The sequence below is a fragment of the Pteropus vampyrus genome, unplaced genomic scaffold (genome assembly GCF_000151845.1).
Source record: "Pteropus vampyrus isolate Shadow unplaced genomic scaffold, Pvam_2.0 Scaffold109, whole genome shotgun sequence".
Classification (NCBI taxonomy): Eukaryota; Metazoa; Chordata; class Mammalia; order Chiroptera; family Pteropodidae; genus Pteropus; species Pteropus vampyrus.
In genome coordinates, this window is record NW_011888890.1 from 3,093,863 (window position 1) to 3,108,173 (window position 14,311).

Sequence of the window (14,311 nt, forward strand, 5' to 3'; positions counted from 1 at the left end):
TATCTCCCAAGCTGTGGCTCCTCAAAATAAAATTACAATAAATACAAAATGTAAACTGTTAAGGCAAGAGCTCCCTTTTCTGTTCCAGATGCCCTATGTAATCAAGGTTCCATGGGAATAAATGCTTGGAGCAAGCAAATTCATCAACACTGTCTCTCTTGCTCTGAAGCCCAACTGCAAAAGGAGAGATGTTCTGCACCAAACGTGGAAGGGTGAGTGGTAGTGGGTACTGGTGGGGCAAGAGAATCAAAATCACAAAGGTCAGCAACAACACCCCTAAAAGAAGGTCTTTGATTCACACTGCACCATCTCTCCTCTCCCATCTCAAACTCAACTCCCACCCAGCTGGTTGGGCAGCTTCTCCCCCTCCCTAACTGCAACTGAGACTTGAAAGAGCAAAAGACTAGACAATCAGTGATCAAACAAGACAGTCTGGAGGACAGTAAAGGTGATTCCAGACTCCCCTGGGAATAATAAAATGACAAAAGGGACAGGAAGAGAGCCAATTAGTACATTCTCGGGCAAGAGGAAGCTGAGGCCAAGGAAAAGGATGGAATTAAACACCAATTTTGCCAGGCTGCCTACTTCAGCAACATTACTCTTCACTGATATGAAACTGACAAGCAGCTAAGACAAACATACAAAAAAATTGCAAGAATGGCAAGAGCCCCAGGCTGAGGGGTAACTAATTCTGCTTCCACCATCCTCTGTGATCTTGACTCAACTCCGAGTCTTCTCTTGACTTCATCCATCTTAACTGTAAAATAAAGAGTGGAGGAATGAAACAATTCCTGTGAGTCCTTCCAGGGCTAGCATTCTAGAACTCTAAAGACAGCACTGAGTACACAGAAGAGGATGGACTCTGGAACCAGACTACATGGATTTGAATTCCAGCCCTGCCATTACTAGCTGTCTGATTTGGAGAAAGTTACTTGACCTCTCTGTATCTCAGTCTCTGCATCTATAAGAGGAGAAAACTACTCTTCATCTCATGGAGCTGTCCTGAGGACGAAATGCTGTCAGTTCATGGGCTATGTTTAGCCCATGGGTGTGGGCTAATTTTGTATCCAAGACCTTTTGGGTACAGGCATTTGTGTGGTTAATCACCTTTCTGAAAAGTTCTTCCTTGGAGGGGCAAATACTTTATCCACCATTTCCCAGGGTGCTTCCCTCCTAGGCCAGAGGTAGTATTATTAATCAGGCACAGATTTCTCCCATTAGCCTAGATGCAGCCCCAGAATCGTCACTGATTCAGAGCTCCCTGATTCAGAGCTCCCGGCAGAAAATAAGTTAGCCACATGTTAAATACCGATAACGTTGTATTCCTTTTTCACTACTCCACAGCATATGGTCCAAACTAGTTCAAATGTAGTTTTCTCAAAAATACAGTTCAAAGAACCCCTTCTGGTGAAAGGATCTTTACAAGAGAGAATTCCCAGCCTGTAGCTATTTCGTGACTACTGAACCCTGACTTCCAACTCCATGGACCAAGAAAGTATAGCTTCTCTAAGGACATTTACACTATTATCTATGGAAAACTATGGGTAACCACAGATGAACTGAGTTAGCTGATACTATATGAAGAGGACATCCTTTATTTTAGAGTCCACAGTCCAAAACAAGGCCTTAGGAGCAAATTCCTGGTGATGATGTGGTGAGATGAAGACAAAAGGGAGCCCTTTAATTAAGCAAGTGCTTAACAAATTTGATTCAGGCAAAGATTAGAGGATAAGGAAGGAAAGAAAGCAATTCCTTCACATGTCCACACCCTGCTGGACTTCACCTCAGGATAATCTCACACACCTTCCCCTCAAGCCAACATGCAGGGCCTCCTCTTCCCTAATCCTTATTCCCTATCACAGTTGAGACTAATTCTACCTCCTACATACTCCTCAAACCAAGCCCCTCCTCTGCAACCCTCCTCCATTATCACCTGGCTAAATTATAGTAAAACTCCCTAGTCTTGCAAAGATTACATACTACATGATTCCATTTGCATCAGCGGTTCAGCGGTTCCCAACCTTTCTGGCATCAGGGACTGGTGCTCCTGCGAGAATCTTATGCCTGATGATCTGAGGTGGAGCTGAGGCGGTGATGCTAGAGCTGGGGAGCGGCTGCAAATACAGATGAAGTTCACTCTCATCCACAGCTCACCTCCTGCTCTGGGGCCTGGTTTCTAACAGGCTACGGACCAGGGTTTGCGGACCCGATTTACATGATATTCTGGAAAAAGCAAAGCTATAAGGACAGAAAACACATTACTGGTTGCCCGAGGCTGGGGGTGGGAGGAGGGGTCAGTCACTCAGGAGCACTGGGATTTTAAGGGGTGTTGTAAATGCTCTTCATCTTGATTGTGCTGGTGGTTACAGGACTTAATCAAACACACCTAAGGATACACTAAAACAGGTCAATTTTATTGTGCACAAATTATAACTTAATTTAAAAGAAATTGGAGGAAAACCCCAAGGGCTCTTCCATTGCCTACAGGTTCCATGGTATTGCTGATCTGTCCCCTATCTTGCCTTCCACATTCCAGCAACAATCAACTTTTTATAATATCCTGTACTCTCCATGCAGAATTTTCTCACCTCTGGTTCGTTCAACACAGCTTTTCCAAATTAACACCTAAGTTCTCCAAGCTGTCTCCCTGCCTCTCCCAACCCTCATACTCCCAAGCTAATAAGTTAGATGTCCTTCCTGAAGGCTCTTATAATGCATAGTGTTTCCCTATCATTGCATTCAAAGAAATGTTTTACAAATTATATGCATATGTTGTGGTATAATGATCTTGTTTCCCATCGATCAACTGAAATGTATATTCTTTGATAAAAAGGACTACTTTTCATTCACATGTGTTTATGCAGCCTGGCACCTGGCAGACATTCAATAAATCTATGTTAGAATAATGTTTCATAAGGCATCATTGTATCCTCACCACTAACAAGAGTGCCCATTTGGCTCAATAAATACAGGCAGCTCCCACTTTGCATGGCAATGCAAGACCATAAACAGGCCACAGAAGCAGAAACTATGAAAGTGATCTTAAAAATCAATAGGAAAATTATGATTTTTCTAAAACCTTTAATTTTTTTTGTCAAAAACTCTTTTTATCAGTTATAAATGTATAGAAAATTTTAAAAAGTAAAATATTTATGTAGGATGTTGTAATTTAAAGCATTAGAAACTTTGAGAATGAAAGTGTTTTTACTTTTTTATAAAAAATATATCAAGAGTAGTTTGAGTAGTTTCAACAATGGTGGCTTCTCACTATAATTTAAAATATCAAATGAGCATTTTTTTATGTTTTGGTGAATTGTAATACTCCTGTCTAAGTTTGAATTAGCTTCCAACATTTTATCTTTTTTGTTTTCAATGTCATGCAATATCCCTGAAGAGTTCTTTTAATATGAAGGTTTTTGCCAGCATCTTTTCCTCTATTGGGCCTTCATCCTTTTCATCACAATTACTTTTCTAATTTATGATAAATTATTCTTCGATTAACTCCTCTGGCTGCACGCAGAGTCTAGAACAGTGGCAGTGTTGATATTACCATGATTAACTATTTTTTTCTGGAACTCAATTTACCACTGGTTTAAATTTCACTTTTCAATTCTTTGCTGCATTTTGATCTTTGTCCGCCAATTCCCTTTTCATAAAATGTTACGTGGGTCTGTCTCTGAGACAAGGAGGCAACACAGCTACACCTTTTGCTGTATGTTAAGAACCAAATAACAGGATGTGCTAGCTGTACTTCAATACAATTACTTGCAGTTAAAATAACATTGTAACTGAAATTCGAACTATGTTGTTAGGGGCCGGTGTTATTTAATTAACCATAATAACAAATTTTTCATGCTGGAACCATGCAAATTGAGAAATATCTGTATTTAATAAGTAATTTTAGAATGAATGAAATGGCTCACCACTGGGCCAGATTTAAGGAACAGGAATTTATGACCTTCCCATCTACACCTTTAACTTATATATAACATTACAAAAACAAGTCACTTCCCTAAAGACCCAATTCACAGTCAAGTATAACACATGAAAAGGAAAGACCTAGATAAGAATCCCAATTCTATTAGTAACAAAGTTACATACTGACACTGTGCCTCTATGACTTGCCCTATAAAATAAGGTCAATAATACTTCCTTATTCGGGGGGCTCATTCTGAAAGCCAAAGGAGAAACATCTTAAGAAGTACTTTGAAAAATTCAACTAGATAACCACCATATCAACTATATACTTAGTATAGACCTGGAATTATTGTAAGAGCTTTACATAAATCTTCTCATAGAATTCTCATAACAATCTGCAGGGTAAATACCATTATAGTCTCCATTTTACAGAAGAATAATAAAGCAGAGAGAAGCCAAATAACTTGTCCAAGAGCTTGCAAATAGTAAGCAGTGAAGCCAGTAACCTCAAAAAATATAACTCCACAGGTCAAGTTCTTCAAAACATTTTCACTAACTCATCTCTTTCCTCAGAAAGTGAAAAGGCAGGATCACTGAAAAGGGTAAAACACTGACTCCTAGAAATTGTACAAACCTAATTCACTATGGCTCAACATAGTAACCAGTTAGTTCTACAGGAATATTTACAGGTTGTTGGCAAAAGGACAAAGATGTACAATGTCCAGAGATCCAAGGAGCTAAGAAGACCATGTCTAGACTTCAGAAGGAATCAAAAATGTAGGAGTGGGGGGAGTTCAAATATATTCAATTATTTTATGCTAGTAACTAAAAGCATAAATATCAGAAAAGAACTAGCTGAGAAATGAAATTCACTTTGCAATAGTGAAAGAACTGTATTTATCATGAATATATAAAAAAACAAGAGTGCTATAAAAACAAGATATGTGGAGCCAACAAACTTCATTGACGTTTTCAGTACCACAGACCCTGAAAGTTAACACTGTTTGCTGACGTCTGATTTCACAAGGAATCCCATATGGAATAGGAACATGAGAGCCTAATAAGGATGTATGATCAGAAAGCAAAGGGATTAGTTAACTAAAATAAGTAGATTCCTCTCTAAATATAATTTACTCATAAGGACACATTTAGAACATTTGTATCTCATTAGAGGTATTAAGTGAGAAAGATTCTCATTACCAACCAGTCCTAATTATAATTCATCTTAGGAAATAAAGTGAGTTTTCTTTACTAAAAGGGAAAATATACAGCAAGAAACAGCTTAAATATAGTAACAGTGCTGTCAACAAAGACACCAAAACAAACCTTATAGCTCAAATACCAACTGAAAACCAAATAACCACAACTAAAATATATTTTTAGACTATTCCCCAGCAACTCTTGTTCTCGTATTTCCATAACAATCCAAAGCAGAAATAAGTTGCCTAAGAAAAGAGTACCCAATTTACAAACAACAGAAACAAAATAAATTAATACAAACCAAACACAAATGTGTTTCTCCCACCACACCTTTCACCAAGGTACCACCAGTGGTGAAAAGGAGATAATCAGGAGTCCAACTTGCTTTGGGGAGGGTCAGTTCTAGTTTTCTTTCCCACCATAAAGGGGTACTTGCCTCTTGTGTCTGGAAACAGAAAATACTTTAAATGATATACAATGGATTGTGTGACTTAGTTATAGTTTAAATGTTTTACGAATGTGAAAAGAAAATAATAGAAGAGACATAATTAGGACATAGAAATGTTTTAGTAGATAGAAATTAGGTTGTCCTCAGGTAACAGAAAATTCAAAGTTTATAAGAGCTTAAATAATTAGTTCTCTCACAGAACAAGTAGTCAGAGGTAGCAGCCCAGTGCTGGGTATCGAGGACAAAAGTTCTGCCTTCCTAACTGCAGTATCCACACCCAAGCATCACTGCCTCATCAAGCACCACAGCCAAAATCCAAGTGTAGTTTTTCATTCCAGGTGGGAAACTTTAACTACTCTCTCCCAACATACTTCCTCTTAAAATTATTGGCCACAACTTAGTCACATGTCTATTCTTAGACCAACCACTGCCAAAGGAAATGACATTATCATGACTTGACTTTTTAAAATATTACTCTTGAGATATTTTCTATCCTTGCTAAGATTAAGGGCTTTCCTGTTCCCATCCCCCAGCCTCAGCCACTTTGGAAGAAAGAGGTGGGATGGTTTTTAGGGTAGACATCACTATTTACCTCAGTCACTTCAAAAAAATCCATGATGATTATAAAAGGGCAGTTTAATGTAAAGAAGTCAACAGATAACACCACTATCTAGAGCTCAGTCCCACAGGTTGAGAGTACTCTACCAGCAGACCAACGGGCACCAGTACACAATGAACTATTTTACTAGTTAGATGAGTAAGAGCCAGTAAAGCAAAGTAGCATTTAAAAAGCACAATTTCTCGGCCAACAACATGAATCAGAAGAAACTGTGTCAGTTCTCCAATTTTATGTTTCCCAATATGATCTAGTTGAGCAACCCTATCCAATCTCACCTCTGTACTCAGTCTTTTCTCAAGGAATGAGGGGGTGGAAAAACATACTTGAGTTTAGATGTGTCTATCACTCCATTTTTTAAAATTAGTTGTCTCTTTTTTCATTTAGGCCATTTTTCCCTCCCTAGAAAATCAGTCAATGTCAAATTACAGGAGTGTATCCAATAAAAAATAGTCCCATGCACAATATCGTCCCGTATCTGGGTTTTCAGTTATAGGCATATAATGAAGGAAAATTTAAATACCTTGAAAGATTCAAAATACAACCATCTTGGAGGGCGTGGGCCATTCCTTTTATATCTCATCTTTACAGACAGCATTCAACCTAAAACTGAATCATTAGGCTGACCCCCACTCAAAACACGAATGCAAACTTATGAAGTTTTTCTCATTTTTAAGCTAAACTGCATCACATACTCCACCTGAACACATCTCATTTTTTCCAGCTCTGTGCTTTTAGGTGTTTCTTTCCACCTTAACACCTGTTTTGCCAATCAATGCTATCATTTTTGTCACTCAAACTTTATCAGATGAAATTCAGGGTCTATCTCAAATGTTCTCATTTCCCCCATGCCAGTGGATAGCCCAAGACGTTGAATTATTGTTCACAGGATTCACTCACAGTCCAACTCTCAACCTCTCTGAAGCCTTTAGCAGACCCAAGAAAGGTGCAATGCTCTATAAAAATCCCCAGAATAAGACTAAAAGGACAGCTGTCTATAGTTGAAAATAGGATCGCTGCCTGCATCTTTCCTCACTTATTATTTTTTTTTCCTTTAAAGCAGTGCCAGTGGTAAAGAATCAGCAAAAGAAGTAGAAAGGCTCAAGAGAAGATGGAAAGGAGGACTGCATGTATCGGACTGGTTTCTCTGTACTCCATACATACCTGATCTGCATGTATCTACACACAACAGAACAGACACAAACAGATGATGGCTGCTAACTTTGGCCTTTTTTAAAAAAACACACTCCAAAAGTTACTGCAATACAGGAAACATTTGGGAGACTGAGCCATCTGATGACAATTACAGGAATCCTGCAAGGGAAAAGAATACTCAGAGAAATCCAGACAGCCATGCAATTTATAAACACTACCTCAGCCCCAGAATCCTCTGCACACCCTCCACATCAATGCGAGTTATAGGTGAATAGTGATGCTGCTACTCGACATTCCCAGGCTGATCCTAAGGAAGAGGCATGCTCCCACACCCTAATCCAGAGAGCTCAGCATGATTTTGGTTTGCTCAGGTTTTCTCATCCTTCGATGCAAGATACTTCATGACTGTCATGAGTTTGGTTCCCAAAAATGTGAGACTTAGAGGAACCAAGACTTTTACAGTAAACAGATGATTAAAAAGGCAAACCACTGAAAATGTTAGTATGAAACTAAAACTTTTTTCAAGCTCCTTCAGTCCCTGAATTGACCCTTGTGGAATCTGGTGAAGGTGGTTGGGAAACAAGGGTAGTGATTAGGAGAAGAAAAGGAGCTAATATTTAATGAGCACCTCCAAGAGCAAACAACTTTCAGAATTAAGAAACCTTGCAAAGGAAGCATTATTTACAATAACAAAGATATGGAAATAGTCTAACTGTCCAACAACAGATGAACAGATAAAGAAGAAGATATGGTATATATAGACAATGGAATACTACTAAGTCATAAAAGAAGTAAAATATTGCCATTTTCAATATTATGGATGGACCTTGAAGGTATTATGCCAAATAAGTAAGACAGAAAAGGGCAAAAACCTTATGATTTTACTCAGATGTAGACTATAAAACAAAAAAGAAACAAACGAACAAACAAAACAAAACGAAATCTCATAGATACTGACAACAGGTTGTTGCTTACCAGAAGGGAAGGGGTGTGGGGCAAGAGTGAAATGAGTAAAGGGGCTCAATTATATGGTAATGGATGGACACTAGACTTTTGGTGGTAAGCATGCTATAACGCATACAGATATCAAAATTATAATGTTGTATGCCTGAAGCTTATACAATGTTATCAACAAACTACAAAAGAAACCATGCAAAGGAGATGGCATCCCAATTTAATAAGAACTAAGATTCAGATTGGCAACTTGGTCAATCCCAAAGCTCTTAACTGAAGATAAGGGGGTAGAAACCCAAGCCCACCTGACTCCGAAGCGCAGTGTGGTTTATTCTTTCTAATAGAATATTATTTTTATTATCATATTATAAAGAATAATAAAAATAATATTCTATTAGAAACAATAAACCACACTGGGCTTCGGAGTCAGGTGGGCTTGGGTTTCTACCCCTTTATCTTCAGTTAAGAGCTTTGGGATTGGTCAAGTTGCCAATCTGAAGAATAATAAAGAATAATAAAAATAAAAGTAATAATATTCTATTAGAAAGAATAAACCACACTGCTTATGAGACAATGAGTACACCAAACATAGACCTAGTATGACACAAAATGGCATTAGCCAATAACCATGTTACCAAGGCACACCTGACAATTTCTTCTTAAATAATTTATATTAAGTATAAGAAGTGAGTTGCAGGTAATTTGCAAAGTTAAAAAATTATTTGTAAAAAAAAATCGTTATTAATCTACCCAGAGAACAGATAACACTGTTATTACTCATTTGGTACATTTCTTTCCAGTAGTTCATATTACACACACACACACACACACACACATACACACACACACCTTTTTATGTGCCACAAAGATGGGGTCATACTATTTATAGCTTTGTACCCACTTCCTTTCAACTAATATATTATGAGTATATTCCCATGTTCTCAAAACTTCCTTAAAAGTCTGATCTTTTAAGTAATTATATCAGAATAGATTTCATAACTAAAGTCTTCCAACTTAAAGCCCTGTGCTGACAGGATTAGGAAACTTAAATACTTGAAATGTTCTTCAGACACATAGATGTCTAAGGAAACAAGGAATTTCAGGAGACTGCTGAACAATGAATCATGATTCTATAGAATTCCTGCTGTTTCAAGAGGATGTACTTCAGCAGAATCACATTTGACAAATCTCTGTATGTTAGAAATGAAATCAGCCCATAAGCACATAAAATGTACAGAATTCAAAATTAGAATTGCAAACTCAATGATCTTGTACCAGTCCTTTTGTGGCTCTCTGTGCAAGTCACATGTCAAACATTCTGAATTTTCTTTGAATAGAGTCCTGATAAGTTGAGCACTCAGTTCAATGTGTTAGCAAAAGGTGGGCTTCTCCAACATGGTTCATACCAAAGAACTGCTTAGCTATCTTATAAAACATGTGGTGGTAATGACAGCAACAATGTAAAAATGATAACAACAATGATGATTGCTTTCATTTGTTGTCTTTTTCCATGTCTGTCCCTGTTCCTATCCCTGAATACAGATTTTTTTAAAAAATTTGAGCACATAAGGCAGCTACTATTCTTATCCCCGTAAAGTAACATGCAACTTGAACTCAGAAAACTTGAGTTCAAGTCTATTCTTAGTTCTAATGAGCTGGAAATAATTTTGTCTCTCTAGATATCCAGTTTCTTCACTTATAATAAAAGGGTTGGTGCTAAGAATCTTATAGATTAAATGAGTTCAAGTTCCATGATTTTGAGAGTCACCTGAAAATATGTGTGCCCGTCCCAACCCATGGCAAACGCACGTCAATAAATAATCATGCCACTAAATGTCAGCATGGCATCACAGTCTTTCACAACACAGCACACTAGGAAGTTATTACATGTTAGTTTTAAAATCAAACTTCCTTGGCCTCCCAAGGTGTGCACATTGTGTCACAAAAGACCAAAAGCTAAACCTTGTCAATTCATGAAATTTGAACCCTAAGATGAGTTAAATCTGTCAATGTCTGGTATTTAGCTGAAAACTCTTAAAAAACTGGGCTTTCTTACCACCCCAAAAGCTGGCTGACCTAAACAGTCACATAACCCCACCAATAGTTGCCCAGGACAACCAAAACAAAAAGTACAAACTAGCCTACCAGGGTGGGGCATGAAAATCCATGCCAAGTCCCAGGAAAGGAAAGAGGGCTATCTCACCAAAGAGAAGGCTGTCCCCAGAAGCAAAGTGTGGAATCTCCATGGGGGAAGGGAGAAAGAGGTCCAAATCCTGATTTTCATCTGGCCCTGCTCCTGTGTATTAAGTTAATGTTTTAGCTCAGTGAAAGTAATTACCAGCCAGGCTCTCCAATCCATCAATTCACCCTGGGCATTCCTGCTGATTCTTTCTTTGGTCTCTAGGACCCAAGAATTCCTTTTGTTGATCTGGAAGTGTGAAAGAAAAGTTGGTTGTTACTAGTTTCTCTCTTTGAATTTCAAATTTCTGCCAAGTAGTTAGGAAAAGAAAATGAATAACTATTTTCAATTTTTTTTAAGAAGAGCTATGGAGGTTAGAGTAGGTACAGCCTCTCACAAAAATAAGATTAAAACCATACATCTTTGACCTCCCCTCTTCCAAGTAAAATGGACAAGTGTAATTTGGCTCTAGGCTTTGTACTCAGGAATTGGATCCAAATCACCTCCATTCAAGTTTAGGTAGTTGGCCAAGAGCAGCTTAGTCAATAAATGAAACATATATGGACTTATAAAACACTTTCATATATCCTCACAACAATCCGAATGGAGGGATTATTAGTATCCTCATTTTACAGAGGTTGAAACATTAGCCCTAAGATCATACTTAAAAAGTAACAAAAGCAGTCTTCTGCGTCCAAACAGTAGTCTTCTGTGCAATTTTTCCAAATTACTATAACATGTTATAGTTTAAAGAAATTCCTCCAACTGGAAGTAACATTTAAAATTATGCTAAAGACTACGGAATTATAAGGAAATCCTAAATGCATCCAACTAGCAGGCAGTTATTCATTTTACATTTTCCACTAAACTAATAGATATGATATAGGAAATTCTGAAATTACCCCCACAATTCCCCCCACCACTCTATAAATCCATTTCCATTGCACAAATACACTGAATGGGCACTATAAGTGTAATATATACCCCCAGAACATACACATGGGAGGTAAAAGGTAAAGAACCATTTGGTAGTTAATGGCAACAACAGTGAGCCTTTTCTGCCATTTAGGCTATAAATACAATTGCTTCCATTGGTCACCAGCAAACCCCACGAGAAGGTGGTCCATGAGTGTACCACCAATCCAAATAGCAGGCATCTCTGATATCTATACAAATATCAGCAGGGCTTTGTTTTTTATTGCCCAGAACCCACGTTCCAGGATATGCAATTAGAACAGGCAATGTTTGACTCCTTAGGCATATTAACACCAGCTAAAATACACACACACACACACACACACACACACACTCTCTCTCTCTCTCTCTCTCTCTCTCTCTCTCTCTCTCTCTCTCTCTACAAGTGATATACTCTAGGTATAGAAAATCTAAAAAGTATAGAAACGCATAAAGAAGCAGAAATTAGTCATCGTCCCAGCACCCAGAGGCAACAACTTATACATACTGGCCTATTCACTTCGAATTTGTTTTTCCTGATGGCTAGACTATTTGAAATAGTTCCTTTTCTACAAAACAAAAAAACAGCAGCAGCAACAACAACCACCTAATTCCTTTAGGCAGGAACAAGAAGAGAAATGTAACCCAGGAAAAAAAAATGAATTCCATTGTATTTATAAATTCAAACTTCTTGAGTAAAATCTTAAAGACAACTACAGTAAAAATACTTAAAAATCCTTTGAAAAAAAGTTCAGTAAGGTCACCACTGGACTCCTCAGTACTTGAGCTACGAAGCCAGAAGAAACAATAATCCATAATGAGCACAAAGAGGTACTTTGTGAAACCAGTTTCGTTTTCCAGGACTTTATTTTTCAAATCCCATTTTTATGTTGAAACTGTTAATCCTACTGTCCTGATGGGGTACAGGACACCAAAATGAAGCGGACTGGCATCCTGAATACCTTAACATGAAAGCAAAAACAGCAGAAGCGGGAAGGTCACTCTGACTTTCCTCTCATCCTTCTTCCCTGAAACAGGCCATAAAACCCTCACATTCCAGGTGCCCGGCCTATACCCAGAGGAAAGGAACATCCTTATCTCCAAAGACAAAGGGATACAGAAAAGAGTCCTAACACAGAAGACTTGCTGAGTTTCCCCTAGTTCACTATAATCACTGCACATTCCTTACTATCATACTTCTCCACAACTGTGTACTCTTTATCAAACCTAGCACATCATACTGAGGTCTGTTTCTTTGGGTCTTCATTTCCTTATGACTGTTCCTGTGTCACATAAAACTTAAATAAATTTGTATGCTCTTCGCTGTTAATCTGTCTTTGTCAATTTAATTTTCAGACCCAGCCAGGGATCCTAAGAGGGCTGAGGAAAACTTATTCCTCCCTTACAATCCTATCAGTAAGAAAGGAACTTCAGCTCACCCAAAGAAGAAACTACAAAGAGGTGAGCAGAAGGTCCTGTTTACTTAGAAAAATTATACTTCTAGAGGAAATAAATGAAATATCATTTAACTATGGTATTTATGGCTTTTCTGCACATGTAAAATCAAGTAACATAGACTGTCCTTTAATTTGAAATAGATGGCTCAATAGTAAGGCTGATCCCGTCTAACAAAGGTGAAAGCAATCTGCTTTTCACACTGAAAAATAGAGCCTTAAATGGAATCAGTGACTTTAATAACTCTAAGACGAGCCACTGGAACATAAGTATGATTTGCAGCAATTTCATTGATCATGTATTTCTAAAGTGCCTACTTAAGAGAGTCTCATATAGGAAGAGTACTTTGGTACTAGTTACCACAAGGAAAACAAGTTCTAATAGTCTTCAGTGCAACAGACTTGGAATTTTATTCCACATAGCCTAGTGATTTTAAATGCCCTGTGACCCTCTTAAGCACTGCCAACATTGACATCTGGTACCTGGCACAAAGAAAATGGATTCTAAAAGTTTTTTTAAAAAACCTTTCATTTTCATCATGTACTTTAAATATGTTTCTAAGATAGTTCTCTTTCTCCTCTTTCTGATATAAAAAAGAGGCTTTTCTATCAGGCAGCAGCTGTATTACATTTTAGAAGTAGAAGGGAAAAATAATTGCCAAAAATCGAGTTGTTGCTAATGTTTTCTCGTCCTCCCCACAAAGTAGAGATTATATTCAATATAACAGAGGCCTAAGACCTGACTGGATGAAAGAAAACCTAAAAATGATTGCAATTATCTCCCCACAAACATATACACTTGTAAAAACAACTTCAAAATCAAGGCATATCCCCTACGATTTGCTGAATTTCTCTGATATTTTTCTTTCTCCTGTATTTTCTCATGTAAGGCTTTTTATGATCTTCAAATCCTCCAAAGACTTTAGCAAAAAAAGTGATCACACTATTGATAATTAAGATATTCATTACCTTTAAATGCTGTACTTTAGCAAACAAAATTTACTACAGATTTCCAAAGAATTCAAACTCATTCATTAAACCTTAAATACTAACTTAGGAAGTTTCGAGTGACTTAAAAAGTAAATAAGGTTGATAAGCAAAATTGACCATACTTCTCAAAGAATGAGAAAATTGAATGAGAAAACAATTTTTAAAAAGACAAAATATTTTATTCTAACACATCCACTTTAATTTAAAACACAAACACGAAAAAAATTAATACTACCTCCCAATTATAAGTTAGTTGAAACAAAGGAATAATCCTCTATTGTGTAACTTCAAGACAGTTGTCTGAGCTTCTTTTGCATATAAACTTCTCCCTCTCTAGCTTTGGCTCAAGTCTGCAGTTATCTTTAGAAGTAAACCAACCCATAAAAGTTTTCCCCTATTTCAATATCATCAACTCCTAATACAGGAAACATGCAATGGGCAGT

At 37.5% G+C, this 14,311-nt stretch overlaps 1 protein-coding gene across 22 annotated transcripts in view; it reads right to left on the reverse strand.

Annotated features, from left to right (window-relative positions):
* The window catches only part of BNC2 (basonuclin 2), a 399,821-nt gene that overhangs the window by 321,819 nt on the left and 63,691 nt on the right, over nt 1–14,311 (reverse strand). For 15 of the 22 annotated variants that reach the window (XM_011365315.2, XM_023533699.1, XM_011365311.2 and 12 more), the window contains one exon: nt 10,630–10,719. The exons of 5 other annotated variants lie outside the window; for them this stretch is intronic. In XM_011365315.2, the coding sequence (XP_011363617.1) occupies nt 10,630–10,719 (90 nt within the window). 2 more of the 22 variants (XM_023533701.1, XM_023533697.1) reach the window with 2 other exon arrangements.